This window comes from Colossoma macropomum, unplaced genomic scaffold (genome assembly GCF_904425465.1).
Source record: "Colossoma macropomum unplaced genomic scaffold, Colossoma_macropomum, whole genome shotgun sequence".
In the NCBI taxonomy this organism is placed as follows: Eukaryota; Metazoa; Chordata; class Actinopteri; order Characiformes; family Serrasalmidae; genus Colossoma; species Colossoma macropomum.
Window position 1 is genome coordinate 17,909,612 of NW_023494790.1, and position 15,870 is coordinate 17,925,481.

General features: G+C 38.8%; 1 protein-coding gene across 1 annotated transcript in view; it reads right to left on the bottom strand.

Annotated features, from left to right (window-relative positions):
* The window catches only part of prkcea (protein kinase C, epsilon a), an 80,900-nt gene that overhangs the window by 5,414 nt on the left and 59,616 nt on the right, over positions 1-15,870 (bottom strand). Inside the window, exons 12-14 of the mRNA XM_036572405.1 lie at positions 3,607-3,745; positions 2,201-2,389; positions 991-1,137 (exon numbers count right to left, since the gene is read on the bottom strand). Coding sequence (XP_036428298.1) covers positions 991-1,137; positions 2,201-2,389; positions 3,607-3,745 — 475 coding nt within the window. The remainder of the gene's footprint in view (positions 1-990; positions 1,138-2,200; positions 2,390-3,606; positions 3,746-15,870) is intronic.

Consider the following 15,870-nt stretch of genomic DNA (forward strand, 5'->3'; position numbering starts at 1 on the left):
AGAAGCTGTTTTGTCACTGTGCCTTTTAAATTGATATATGTAAATGAGCTCTTTTCTGACTGCTCTGTATTATGCATTACTTAAAATGCAGCCTGAGCTGAAACACTCCTTATAACTTCAGCATGAATGGGCAGGGCTACATTTCTGTATGCTCAATAACCTGACATGTGCTGGCATCACAGAAACAGTGAATATAGAATGGGCTGTTTTTTGCAGCTTGGTTTCCATATATGGACTGTATGTACTGGGGAGTGAACAGTGCATTTTGAAACAATATTTACATATTCTCAAATTATATGGTCCCTTTATATGGGCCCTTTAAAATCTAACTTGGCCCCAAGCTCAAGTAATGTTTATTTTCCAATTTTTCCTAAGAAGACATCTGGCAGTCATTATCACTGTTTACTACAAAGTGAAATGTTATTTAGCATTATGCTAGTGGTGTAAACTGAATGGAAAAACAAATTCTTAAAGGGCCCCCTGTCATGGGAAATTTCACCGTTTTGAAATAAAAAAAGTTTGATACAGTATGTTAACACTTAAAATTTCAAAACATACTATTCACTTTCCAGCCCATATATGGAAACTAAGCTTCAAAAACAACCCATATTGAATTCACTCTTTTCATGATGTTACGGAAAACCAGCTCATTTACATATATGCTCCTGTGCAGACTACAGCAGTTTAGCTCCACCCATTCACACTTAATTTATAAGCAGTGTTTCAGCCTAGATTGCTTTTTTAATGAGGTATAATACAAGGCACCCAATCAGAACAGAATTCATTTACATATGTCAGTCTTAAAGGCACAGTAAGTAATTCGAAGGGACAGAGAGAGATTAGAAAATGGTCATGTAGAAACAAATTAGCTGGCACCAGGGATGAACATGTAAAGTAAGAATTACAGTGCATGTGTCAATAAAGATTTGAATCTGAACTGAATTTTAATGGTATTTTCTCTTTTTTTGTTGTGAGTTTGAAGGGACTTACAATGCGTGGTTTGAAGGGGGGTTTGATCTTCCTCTGCTCCAGCAGAACCCAGTCTATCTCTCTGAAGAAAGGGTGCACTTTAATGGCCTCCTCCAGCCCCTGAGACACCACGCAGCCCAACCGTTTATTCGGGCTTTTCGTCATGAACTAATGAGAGAGAAGATAAAAACTTACTGTTTGTACAACCATGACTCACAGTGTGCACATTATAAAGAGCATGATGCTGTGACACAGTCTGCTATTAAAGGAAAAGTTTGGCAACAGTTCCAGTTAAACAGTTTTCCTCTTGTCCTAAATGTAGTCGATCAGCCAAAGTTTGTGCAAAGTTTTTGCTTTTGTAATGGAGCGGTGAGGCTAATGCAGCTAACAAGTAGTGGAAGTGTGGAATCTTGTAAATCGCACACCTAAATCATGACACACTTGCCTCAAACTATGTCACTTTGTTAAGTAATCATGAATAGACTTTCTTATGTGTGACTCTGTATGACATCCTATTATCTATAAAAATGAATAAATTCAGATTTCAAGATGGCTCCTACTACTGTTTTAGCCAGGTGATGTACTTTTAGAGCATGCACGGTGTTAATTGGTGTGGTGCATGCCTCTGTTACTTGTTAACAACATTAGCCTTGTAGCTCCAATACAAAACTAAAGAAGCAACACCAAAGATGTCTTAGTTAACTGACTTAGCTGACTAACTTGCTAAACATTTGATCTAAAAGGAAAATTGTGTAATTGTTTTGCCACAATATTCCTGGAAATGGAAAATCACAGAGCTGACTGATCAAGCTGACAAGTGTTTCTATGTCATGCCTCATTAAATGTTAATGAGAGCAAATTCTACATTTAATGTCAACTTACAGCAATTTACTAGGTACTCATGATGTACTGATGTCCTTAATTTGCAGACATTAATGCAGGCTTAGTTACTGTGCAGGTCATTAGGAATCTGTGAGTGTGTGTGAACACAAACGCAGGAACCCTGCTGATGTGGAAGGGAGGGAGAGGCACCAGAGAGGAGGAATGGGTGGAGGTGGAAGAAGGGAAATAGGTGAAAGGGTAAGGGAGGAGCCAAAGAGTCAGAGGAGAGACACTGCAGACCACTCAAGCAGCAGGAAAGCCAGAAACAGGGACGAAATGTCCCCTACAAGTACAAATACCGTCCCAAGCACACATGGGCGTGTGAGGAGATTGGAGAGAGATCACTCACTGCTTTAAGGATGCTGACGGCCTCTTTGCTGAGCCAGACAGGGTAGAGCACGTCATCATGGAGAATAGACTCAAAAAGATCGTCCTCATTATCAGCCTCGAATGGCGGCTGGCCCGCCATCATCTCATACATCAGCACCCCCAGAGCCCACCAGTCCACTGATGGGCCATACTCCAGCTCCTGCAGGATCTAAGAGAGATAGAGAAAGAGAAGCAACTATAAGCATTTCACTGGGAATGGTGTTTTATATACAGTCTTCTGTATGAGGTAAAGACAAAGCTTAGCATTTTAACTATACAGATCAGATAGCAATCTTTCTTCCAAGAGCATATGATTGGAAGAAAATACTGTTGCATGAACATTTCCAAAACGGAACTTTTCTAGGAGAAGGAAAAAAGTTCTAGAAAAATCATTTATAAATCATCACTGTCAAATCAAACCCTAATTTTTCTGTCCTTTATACTGCAATGTTTCATGATGAATGGATCAATAGAGGTAGTCCAAAATGACTTGGAGAGGTCATAAGTACCTGAGAAAATTGTATTTAAAAAGCTATTTCATCCAGCGGTAAATTTTTAAGTGCTCATAAAAACACCAATATTAGAACAGATACAGCCAGTATTAATACTATAATTTAACTGTTAACCATTTACAAACATCTGCTTATGGAAAGTAGTATTAAGTAGGGATGCAGTGATATGGAAATTGTTGGCCGAAAGCCAATATCTGATATTATTCTTATACATCTGCCGATAAGAATATAAAACCGGTAGAAATTAGAACTAGATCCACCTGCATTAACATTACTAAGAAATGTATTTGTATAAGATTACAAATGCACTAAAATTAATAAAATAAACAAAATGTAGACAGTAGACAGCATCACCTAAACATTCACCTAAATAATGCGATATGAGGCTTACTTTATTGTTGTTTAAATGTATTCTTAAGTTTATAGGTTTTAGAAGCATAAGCACACTTATTGCCAAGATAAATGTTTTAAAGAGATTGCTTAGATGCCTTCTAAGACTTCTGCGCAGTGCTGCATATTAAAAGCTAAAGATATGTATTTTTGCTCCCATAAAAAAGTGATCATCTCGGAGTGACGAAATTTCTAAACAATTGGACCAAATAAATGTTAAAGTCTAAAAATGTAGAAATTTCGACAATACCCTAAGAAAAACTTATATCTCCAAAATGATCACTATTGCAATGATATTTAATGTTTTTACAGTAAAGACTAATCTAAACAAAAAAAGACAGAGAGAGTGTGCGAAATATGCTGTGACACGTGCATTCAGTGTTATCAGGACTACTGCCACAGTGCATGATGGACTGACTGCATAACCACAGCAGACTGATTTACGATGGAAGAGAAATCATTCTGCTTCTACAGGTTGTTGTACCTCAGGGGCAATGTAGTCCGGTGTGCCGCAGAAGGTGGTGGTAGTGACGCCATTCAGAATGCCTTCTTTACACATCCCAAAGTCGGCCAGCTTACAGTGACCCTCAGCATCCAGCAGAATGTTATCAAGCTTCAGGTCCCTGATGGTACAAAGAGAAAAAAAAATAGAGAAAATGAGAGAGTGATGAACTTGTACTTCAGCTATGTAAGTCATTAACACTAAGGTCAGGTCTTGTGGTAGCAGCTGTGATGTGAGGAGGACAGCAGGCTGACAGCAGGGATCAGCAGGGCAACCCTACGGTGCATACATTACTGTGAGGCATCAATCACTCAAAGGGCGCATCTTTATACATTTCAGTGTGGCTGTCCACAGGGTTAAGGTCAGCAGGGTCTATAAGAAAACACCCTCAGGTGCAGTGAACCACTTCTGCACGTAGCACATGAGTGAGAGGAATCATTCTAGAGCTACGCCAATACCTGAGGGACAATGTCAAGACCAACCTCTCTCAAACTACCTTCATTACGTTGGTTTCAAAGATGGTATGGTAGGCTTGTTTCCTAAGGCTGGGGGCAGAGCCACCTTTTTAGTGAACGCACTAAATGAGGCTTTTAATATTGCGTAAACCTGTCTAATCAAGAGTGTAATTTAGGACCCTAATTGGCATTTGAAAAAAAAAACAAAAAAACAAAACAAAAAACTTTTTTAAATAAAAGCTGACCAATTTGAAATTTGAGCTACAAATAAAATATGTGATAATATCTGATAATATCTTAAATCTAGTTGAGAAAATAGAGTATTTCTCTTTATGAGATTGTAAGCATATTATTAGAATATTCAATTATTTTTATCTAGAGAAACTGTCTTATTATATGTCTATTCTATTAAAGTTTGATTATTTTAAGAAACATTCTACATCTGCCAATAGAATAAGTAACAATTAAATAAGTGAAAATGTCTAAACAATTAATTATAAGTTTAATAACCTTACAATTTTTCTACAACAACCTCGAAATGATCAGGGACACTTTTTTTATCACAATACTAACATTATGATAAAACATCTGTTCTGAGAGTCACAAAGCCAGTTTTCCATTTGCTTTGACCTAAGCACAGTCCTGTCCCCAGGAGAGAAGACAAATTTACTCTGATTATGTCTTTACATTTTTTAAAAAAGAAATTCCCTAAGGGATTTTCCCTTAAAAGGCTTAAGATGCTCATGAATTATGTTTGAAATATGGGAACCCATCAAAGAGATGAACACAATGTCACACATATACCCAGCTAGAGGCAGGCAAGGCCTCTGATGGTACAGTATGGAGCGGTATGGATTCATATGACCGCCTGCATGAGTAAACAAGGCCCAGAAAGGAGCTGTACGTTGACAGAGCCCAGCGCAGTGCCCCAAGCAGACCATTACCCAACAGACCACCCAAAGCGCCAGCTTTCATCTAAGCCTCCCATCTCAGCTGCCTACTGCCATTTTGCCATTCCAGCCCCAATCCTGCTTTTCTTCCCCCAGCTTGCCTTCCCCTCAAGGTAGGCCCCCAGGGCCACGTCCACACCCACTTACAAACACATACACACGTATACACAAAGGCCCATGTTGTCGCTCTCCGAGACTCCATCCTTAGTGTGTTTTTTTTTGACTGAGATTGTGAGAGTCAAGTTAAGACTAGTGGTTTAACCCTTTTCATGCAGGGGTTACCAAACATATTGCCTACGATATGGTCACAGACTTTGGCAAAGTCCTCATTAACTCTAAATCTGTTGCCAGAGTAGCTGAAGCACATGCGTGTCCATGTTGGCCATACTAATAGTAGTGTTGGATGTACTGTTGATAGTTTCTAAGTGAAAATATGTACCCATTTAGAACTGAATTCAGATTTCGTAATGTTTTGCTTCAATGGATCAGTAGCAAAAGACAACTGAGGTGTGCATATAATCTTATAAGCATTTGTTTGTTTATAGAAAATGTGATGAACTTGTTTCAGTTTTGTTGGATTAAAACAAATGCAGCAATATCATTACGAAATCGCATTATTAAAGGGGAATTCCACAGATTTTTTCCTGCATGATTCTTTTATTAAGACTTAAAGTCATTTGAAGTGAACTGAGGTGAAGTGTAGAGAAAAGATATGTTGAAGCTTTTCATGTCTCTAAAAGCTCCCTCTGAGAAAGTATTACATAAAATTGTCCCAAATATGCTGCCTAATGCCTGAAACATTATTTTACAATAGTTTTGAGATATGTTTTTAGACTTGTCTATTTTTTTTATTCCATTCATGCATTGCAAGGCACAACTTTACACAAATAAAACTTTTTTTTTCCAATTTACCACTATATTATCAACATTATATATAAAAACTCAGATAATACATGTAGGTTCACTGGTTGTTTTGAATAGTAAATAAAATGGCTATATTTGCATTGTAGACATTGCAACCCCTGGTTCCTACTGATATGTAAAGAAATCTGCGTCAGTAACCATCTTCACAATCAACCATGTTATAGCAAAGCACTCTAAATGACTTTCTATACATCTTAATGACTGAACTGTAGAAATTTAGAAAAAAAATGGTGGGATTCTGTTCAAAGGAAAAGAGTGGACTAAAAGGAAGAAACAGCTGCTTTGGCTCAGTATTAAAAAGTTGAAGGGTTAAACAGAGGGTTTCCTCATCTCTGTGCTGGGTCATTTGGGTCTGGGTTTTCTGGAACACTGCACAAGGGCACATAGGGAGGGTGTGTGGTTTATAATGTCACCACTGAATATGAGAGCATGGGTTCCCTGCATATATTGGTCAGGACTTCATGGAATGTGGACAAGGACTGACCCTTGCGTGTATAAACAGCAGCTATACTCCATCAGCTCACATGGCATCGTAGTATGTCAAAGTGACAAGCCTGCTACATCAGCAATGCTGACATATGACAAATCTCTTATGCACAAGCTGTTCTTCTTTCTGGACAATATAGTAATGCTTTGAATTTTTAACAAACATGCACGTGTTTAGTTATGTATGTTTGAATGTATGTACTTATGTGTGTGTGTGTGTGTTGGGGCGGGTGTTTCACTCACAAACACCTGGACAAACTGGCTTGAACCTGACTACAGGCAGGAACGAAGCACAAGACTAATCTGATTGTCCTGACCGATAAGCTATGTTCTCTCCGCTGAACAGAGAGAAAGAAGCCCCAAAGGGGAAAACAGCAAGCTGGCTGCATGCTTTGGTCACTTTGGCAAGCAGGGTCCATTCATGGGGAGCTCCAGACCAGAGGCCCTATGGTTCTACACACAGTTTATCTGACATCAAAATGTCTGTAATCATGACTTTTTTATCATTTATTTCTCAATGTAAAGCCATATATAAAGTCAACTGGGTGAATGCAAACAGATATCATTATTTCACATACAGTTAACGGCTCTGAATGTATTGACACATTGTAATAGATACAGTTGTATTGTGATAAATACAGTGCAGTCCCTAACTAATTAGACAGTGACACAATTTTCATTGTTTTTGCTCTGGGCTCCAGCACATTTGATTTAAAATGAAGCAATGATTGAAGTTATAGTGCAGGATGTCAACTTCAATTTGATGATAGTAATACTCATAAGGCATTACAGCCCATTTTAAACTCATTCTTCTGATTTAAACAGACAACTGGCTGCTCAGTTGATTCTTGACCAACTGGGTGTCACTGCATCCTTAATTCATGCTCAAAAGAGTTAACATATTTTCTAGAGCTGATTCTCTGGCATTTGAATTTGGTTTCTGTTGATGTTATTATTGCGTAATATTGTGTAAAAACTGGTGCATTTTTGAGAAGCATGAACATAGTTATGTTAAGAATGGTAATATTGTACTGTACAGGTATTAAAAGAGACAGAACTTTTGCACAGGTTGTGGTGCTTTATTTTCAGCTGTTGCTGGCCATAAGCAGAGTTTTTCTTCTAACAGTTCGCTCTCTGCCTCAAGTCCTCAGAAAAACGAACGAGTGCAATAAATGCTAGAGAACACTAACATGTCGGAACATTCCTTGAACATGCTACAATATTAAAAAAACACAATTATATGAACAACATGGTCATTGTTTCACACTGTCTTGCATCTGAACTTTATGTAGTCTTCAGTAGTGAGCTGCTGTTGTGTGAAGCGCCAATAGGCCTGAAGAACATTTTGTTGACAAGTTACACTAAAAAATGACAACAAAGATCACTTGACTTGATAGCAATAATAAACAGCAGACTAAGCAGTGGACGACTGCATAAGGAAAATCCCTTTTAACTATTAAACACAACAAGAACAATCTCCAGGATGTAGACATAGACGTGTTAAACCCAAAGAATACACCAGCATGACTTCAGAGAGTTTACGGCAAGATGCGAACCATTGGTAAGTGTCAGGAGCAAAAAGGCCAGGTTACAGCTTGTGTAGAGAGGTCCAACTCCTCACTGCATTCATGATTATTTCAGAATAGCTGCCTTCAACTCACACGGTAGCACAGCTTACTGAAAGCTTAAGTACCTGATCAAGGAACTGGCTGAGAACCAATGAAAGTGACCTCAGATCAGACTCTGTCATGCACTATTTAATAGATAGCATCTCTAAAGCTGGAAGAAGAGCCAATGTGAGGATCTGTGGTGGGACTGACATCATGCTGCCATCTGGACCTGGTCATATGTTAAAGCGATAGTTTGCTAAGAAAAAAAAATACACAATTTATTCCTCGGTACGTTATTTGTATAGGGCAAACTGGTGAGATCTCTGCTACATTAGCCTCATAGCTCCAGTGTAAAACTTAAGAAGTAAATTTGGCTGCAAAGAGCCAGTTAATATTATGCCTAGTTCATTAGGCCAAGCATCCACAAACCTGCAGAACATTCTACTACAGTTGACCTCCTAGTGACCCTTGGTGCGTTTATGTGTGTGCGTTACAGGGAAGTGATTCCCTCATCTACCTGTTCTGACTTGATCTGCTAACACACTGACCCACAGGGTTACAACAAGGGTTGAAGCTTTGATCAGACAACTCTATGATACAATACTGATACAGGTAACATTGCAATGTTCTCTCCATTACCCCGTAGTAGTAATGACATATTCAAGTGACAACATACAACACGTGTGCCAAAAAAGCTTTTTTTACCATTATTTTATCATTATTCATCTTCAAACACATAAGAAAATCTGCAAAATATTTTATGGTCATGTGGCAGTTTTACACAGTGGTTGATTTTAATTAACCCCTAAAATGGCCAGAGCCTGTCGATGGATCCAAAGTTTTACTACACACTTCTATAATCTAAGAACAGCTTAAACAGTTTGCATTGAAGGCCCTGTCGTTGCTGAATAATAATTCTTAGTACAGTCATGGCCGAAATTGTTGGCACCCCTGATATTTTTCCAGAAAATGAAGTATTTCTCCCAGAAAATTATTGCAATTACACATGTTTTGTTATACACATGTTTATTTCCTTTGTGTGTATTGGAACAACACAAAAAAACAGGGAACAAAAGCCAAAAATGATATAATTTCACACAAAACTCCAAAAATCAGACGGACAAAATTATTGGCACCTTTCAAAATTGTGGGTAAATAACTTTGTTTCAAGCATGTGATGCCCGTTCAAACTCACCTGTGGCAAGTAACAGGTGTGGGCAATATAAAAATCACACCTGAAACCAGATAAAAAGGAGAGAAGCTGACTCAATCTTTGCATTGTGTGTCTGTGTGTGCCACACTAAGCATGGAGAACAGAAAGAGGAGAAGAGAACTTGAGAACCAAAATTGTGGAAAAATATCAACAATCTCAAGGTTACAAGTCCATCTCCAGAGATCTTGATGTTCCTTTGTCCACGGTGCACAACATAATCAAGAAGTTTACAACCCATGGCACTGTAGCTAATCTCCCTGGACATGGACGGAAGAGAAAAATTGATGAAAGGTTGCAACGCAGGATAGTCCGGATGGTGGATAAGCAGCCCCAATCAAGTTCCAAAGAAATTCAAGCTGTTCTGCAGGCTCAGGTGCATCAGTGTCAGCGCGAACTATCCGTCGACATTTGAATGAAATGAAACGCTATGGCAGGAGACCCAGGAGGACCCCACTGCACACAGAGACATAAAAAAGCTAGACTGCAGTTTGCCAAAATGTACGTGAGTAAGCCAAAATCCTTCTGGAAAAACGTCTTGTGGACAGATGAGACCAAGATAGAGCTTTTTGGTAAAGCACATCATTCTACTGTTTACCGAAAACGGAATGAGGCCTACAAAGAATCAAATATGGTGGAGGTTCAAAGATGTTTTGGGGTTGTTTTGCTGCCTCTGGCACTGGGTGCCTTGACTGTGTGCAAGGCATCATGAAATCTGAAGATTACCAAAGGATTTTGGGTCGCAATGTAGGGCCCAGTGTCAGAAAGTTGGGTTTGCGTCCTAGGTCATGGGTCTTCCAGCAGGACAATGACCCCAAACATACTTCAAAAAGCACCCAGAAATGGATGGAAACAAAGCACTGGAGAGTTCTGAAGTGGCCAGCAATGAGTCCGGATCTAAATCCCATTGAACACCTGTGGCGAGATCTTAAAATTGCTGTTGGGAGAAGGCACCCTTCAAATATGAGAGACCTGGAGCAGTTTGCAAAAGAGGAGTGGTCCAAAATTCCAGTTGAGATGTGTAAGAAGCTTGTTGATAGTTACTGGAAGCAACTGATTTCAGTTATTTTTTCCGAAGGGTGTGCAACCAAATATTAAGTTGAGGGTGCCAATAATTTTGTCCGGCCCATTTTTGGAGTTTTGCGTGAAATTATGTCATTTTTGGCCTTTTTTCCCTTTTTTTTGTGTTGTTCCAATACACACAAAGGAAATAAACATGTGTATAACAAAACATGTGTAATTGCAATAATTTTCTGGGAGAAATACTTCATTTTCTGGAAAAAATTCAGGGGTGCCAACAATTTCAGCCATGACTGTATGTAATAAGCCTGAGATTTGAAGGGGTTAATATGAAGAGGGATTCAACTGATTTTTTAATTTTGTGCATAATTCTGTTGTTGAGATATAAACAAAGTAATTCAGAGCTTGTTGCAAAATGGTGAACTGTAGAAAAACTTACCAACTCTGATTTGTTTTACAGTGGTGGTGACTGCAACCAGGGGTAATGATGCAAATACAATGCAAATACAGTCATTTTATTTACTATCCAAAATGACCAGCGAACCTACATGTGTATTCTGAGGTCTTATATGTAATGTTGATAATAGTGGTAAATCTGAGATATCTTTTCTTTGGGTACTATTTTGCCTTACATCATCCTGCATGTACCTCTCCACCATGTATTTAAAGTATTTTAGGCCAAAGCCTTATCTCAAAATCACTGTAAAACAATATCTCAGGCATCAAGTTACATATTCATAATCATTTCATGTAATAACATATATTGAGCACCTGGTTCTTTTCACCACCGCTGTAAACAATTCTGAGTAAGTTTCTTTTTTACAACAGACCACTCTGAATTACTTGTTTACATTTTAATGACTTCATTATGCAGAATTTTAGAAATTCTGCTTCACATGAACAACTGATACTGATTTAAATGACACAATAACAATGTTTAAATGACACAATTTTTCATAATGTAGAGGTATAATACCTGGACACTCTATATTAATATGTACAGGTATTGACCCCTTAAATGGCCAGGACCCACCAGTGGGTCTAAAATTTTACTATACACTCCTATTACCAGTTTACATTGTAGTCCCTGTAGTAACTGAATAATAAGCCTTAGTATGTAATAAACCTGGGATTTTAACCTTGGGTTAACAGAAAATATGAATCAGTGTGTCCAGAAAATTCAGAGTACAATGAACAGGGAATTTCTAGAGTCTTCAGCATTGTCTTTCTCTTTCCTTCTCGCCATATGTCTTCTTCTTTCGCTTACTCACTCGCGCCCTTTACTCTTTATGCAAGCACAAAGCCTACTATACAGTGTGTATGTGTGTTTGTGTGTGTATGTCTATGCACTGATGCCAAGATAAAGTCTACGGGGACAAAGATAGCATAAGGAAACCAAGCAACATGGGCTTTGATGGTTGATTGGTAAAAAATGTCAACATTTCTTCACCAGCATCAGTCAAGCAAAGGTGTTTTTGTGACGCACTGTTCCAACAAGAGGGCGGAGACAAGACCCGGTTTATGTAACTGTTCTATTCTGGAGAAAGAATGGCAATGGGAACAGAAAGTATTTTGGTGTAACCTGCGCTTAACATGGCAGTGGTGTCCAATTTCCAGCAAGTTCTGGAACATTCTGCATGTGTATAATATCTACCTTATATATATATAATTCAACTTCAAAAAATAATTCAACTTCAGGTCATATAGATGTAAGGATGTCACTAGTGATTGAGCACTCTAATGATTATTTTAACAATAACTCACTATGTTAAAATAAATAAATACAGCACTGACATTTCTTTCATGTATAAAGCTCACTCCAAATAATGTATATCATGAAAATAAAAGAAAATTCACTGAGCACTTTATTAAGAACACTTGCAAACCTACTCATTCATGCAATTATCTAATCAACTAATCGTGTGGCAGCAGTGCAGTGCATACAAAAAAACATGCTGATACGGGTCAGCAGCTTCAGGTAATGTTCACATCAACCATGAGGATGGGGAAAAAATGCCGATTTTGTGAATTTTGATTGTGGCATGATTGTTTGTGCCAGACAGGCTGGTTTGAGTGCTTCTCTAACTGCTGATCTCTCGTGATTTTGCACAACATTCTCTAGAGTTTACTCAGAATGGTGCAATAAAGAAAAAAACACCCAGTGAGCCCAACCTGCCCGCTGTCAACAGTCCATGCTGGTGCAGGCGGTGCAATTTTTGTGGGGAATTTTTTGGCACACTTTGGGACAGTTAATACCATTCAATCATCAACTGAATGCCGCAGCCTGTTTAAGTATTGTTGTTGACTGTGTGCACTCCTTCAGTGCCACAATTTATCCATATTCTAATGACTACTTTCAGCATGAGAATGCACTATGTCACAGAGCAAAAGTCATCTCAAATAGGGTTCCTGAATTGCATGATGTAATGAAGTCAACGTGGACAAGAATCTCAAAGGAATGTTTACACATCTTGTGGAATCCATGCCACAAAGAATAAAGAAAAAAAAATATATATACATATATTTGATATATATATATATATATATATATATATATATATATTTATATATCAAAATCATATGCACAAAATCATTAGTCCTTTGCCACAAATTAGTTTGTGAACTTTCTGTCCTGATGAGTCTGGGTTTGGCAGATGCCAGGAGAACGTTACCTAACGGAAGGGTAAAGTTAATGGTACAGCATACAAAGATATTTTAGACACTTTTGTTTTTCCAACTTTGTGGCAACAGTTTGCGGAAGGCACTTCCCTGTACTAGCATGACGTGCACAAAGCAAGGTCCATAAAGACATGGTTTGACAAGTTTGGTGTGGAGGAACTCCAGTGGCCTACACAGAGCCCTGACCTCAACCCCACTGAACACGTTTGGGGTGAATTGGAATGTTGATTGCAAGCCCGGCCTTCTCGTACAACATCAGTATCTGACCTCACGAATGCTCTTTTTAACTGAATAGGCAAATAGACACACTTCAAAATCTTGTGGAAAGCCTTCCCAGAAGAGTGGACATTGTTATAGCTGCAAAGGGGAACCAAACCTCCATATTAATGCCTGTGGTTTTGGAATGTGCTGTCCATACTTTTGGCCATATAGTGTGTGTGTATGTGTTTTATCCCAGTAAATAAACAGCAATTGTGCATTAAAATGTTTAGAAATTTAGAAAAAATGAGTGTGTCCATAACTGTGAGAGAGAAAGTAGGACAGAAGGAGATATTCATTATCATCATGCAGTTTCCCAACTAATCATTTCCATTTAACAGAGAAGGTGATTTTTAATGACTATTTAAATAAAGCAGTCTCCTTTAATGGAGTAATAAGAAGAGCTCTGCATTCAAGCACACATTTGTAACACCATAGCCTTGTTTAAATCTTTTGTAAGAGTTTTATAAATTCTGATATGCTCAATTCTTCTTGTTGCTCTAATAGCTTTGCAAATGTCTTCAGAGGGTAATGACGTTTCTATCTATCTGTCTAGAACAGCAGCTACTGCAGAAAGTCGACCATGTGCTCAGCAGCTCACTGCATTACCATTGCCTCTTCAGAGCGCCTCAGTTGAGCAACTGGACTCTTATCTTTAAGCAGACAAACAGGCAGATACACATGCACAAACACACACACATGTATACACACACTCCTACTCAGACACACACAGAAAACGCATGCAGCCACACGTAACACCCACTGATTGGAGACGTGACACACTTCCCCTGTGCTCCAGTGGGCCCTCACTTTGTAGCTATAGTTTACAAAGCCCTGATGATGTTATTTCTCCCTCATCTCCCCCACCCAGTCCCAGCCTCTCTCCCCTGTCTAAAAACACACAAGCACATATGTACTCACATACACTCACATACAAACATACACAATCAGACCCTATTGAAAAGCCTTCCTGTGTTGCTTGTTAGTGTGGAGTGATTTTTCCATAAGACGTTTGGACAAACCCACAGCCCCCTACCGTGACAAACCCCTTCTCAAACCCAGCCAAGAAACCTAGAAACACTTGATACACGAAAGTCCATATATGCTAACTCTACACTGTGTAACTGAATGGAAACGTGTGGCAAAAGTCAATTAAGTTCATACAAGTTCTTACTTTTTTTAAACGCAGGTCAATGAGTACATGCTAGACCTGCAGGGCTGCTTTGTACTGCCCTTCTGAATCAGACTGGACATCTACAGCTCGGCAAGTCGCAGCACGCTCCACAGACCAACTGACTCCACTCATTCTTCTCTTTTCACTCTCTCAGAAGGAGGAAAACATCACTGAGTTGTTAACTCTGAGCAGAATAAAGCAAAAGCTCAACAGAAATGCTAGTAAACAGAGAGAGTTTTAAGGTAGCAATCATGACATTAAAAGCAAGTGCTTTTGGACTGATTTGCTCTAGTTCCTTTTGGGAGTATCTCTTTTTCCGTCTTTTTTAGTCGTATGCCTTGTGTTTGTTACAGTAACCTTCCACTAACCTTCCACTTTAAACAAAACCTTGTTTTCCAACTCCATCAAAGTGCTTCCAGATTTCAGTAGTTTGGGAGAGCACTGCGCCATTTCAGAGACGAGAGCAAAACAAGATCACCCCGCCCATAGCCTGTAGGGTCAGCCTGCATCTAAAGAGGCCAGTAAAATGGTGGTCAACCTGTTGACCGAGTTTTTTAGCAACAAAACAGGTTGCAAAACTTTTGTTTTGGCTTGACGCACCATTAATCATTCAAGGGTTAATGTCAGGGCATGGAGTTAAGCTGGAGTGTAAATAGACCCTTTTTAGATGCAAATTATCTTTAATGATTTTGGAAATCTGATGGGGGTGTTTTGGGGCAGAAACTACACAATGCTATAAAAAACTGCTGAATCATCTAGGAAATAAATTTCACGTCACATCACTAATGATAATAAGTAGGGATTGATCCAATACTCAGTATCAGTATCGGCCCAACACTGGCCAAAATCACTGGCATGGATAGCAGAAGAAAAAACAAAGTGTAAACCAAAATGATCCACTAGCCTAAACCAGAGGTGTCCAATCTTATCCTCAAATGGCTGCAGGTTTTCACTCCAAACAAGCTGAAACACACCTTATTCTCCTTGTTTAATCAATTGGTCTTAGTCTTCAAACATTTCATCAGGTGATTTCCTGCTTTGTTGGAATGAAAACCTGCAGCCACACTGGCCCTGCGGATAAGATTGGACACCCCTGGCCTAAACTATCTTAGAAATGCTTAACTAAACTTTAAGTGAGATGTGTCACAACTAGGGCTGTCAACAAATACTATTTGATTACATAATCTAACTGTAAAAAAAAAAACAGACATTAGATTGTAAAAATGAATATTCCATTGTGCAAAAAAACAGCACTATCGCAGCTGTCTGCCTCGCAAGTTCTCATGTGAGCCTGGGTCGCTGCACTGAATGCACTGTATGACGGACAGGAGTCACACAACATCACTTTCATGATTCAAAATGAAATGTAGGTCAAGCTGAAACGAGCAAATAATTCAACACCAAACGTGTGGTAATATGTTCACATCATGACTCGGCTGCAGAGAGAGTGCCCTGCACTCCGAACAGTCTAAAAACCCCG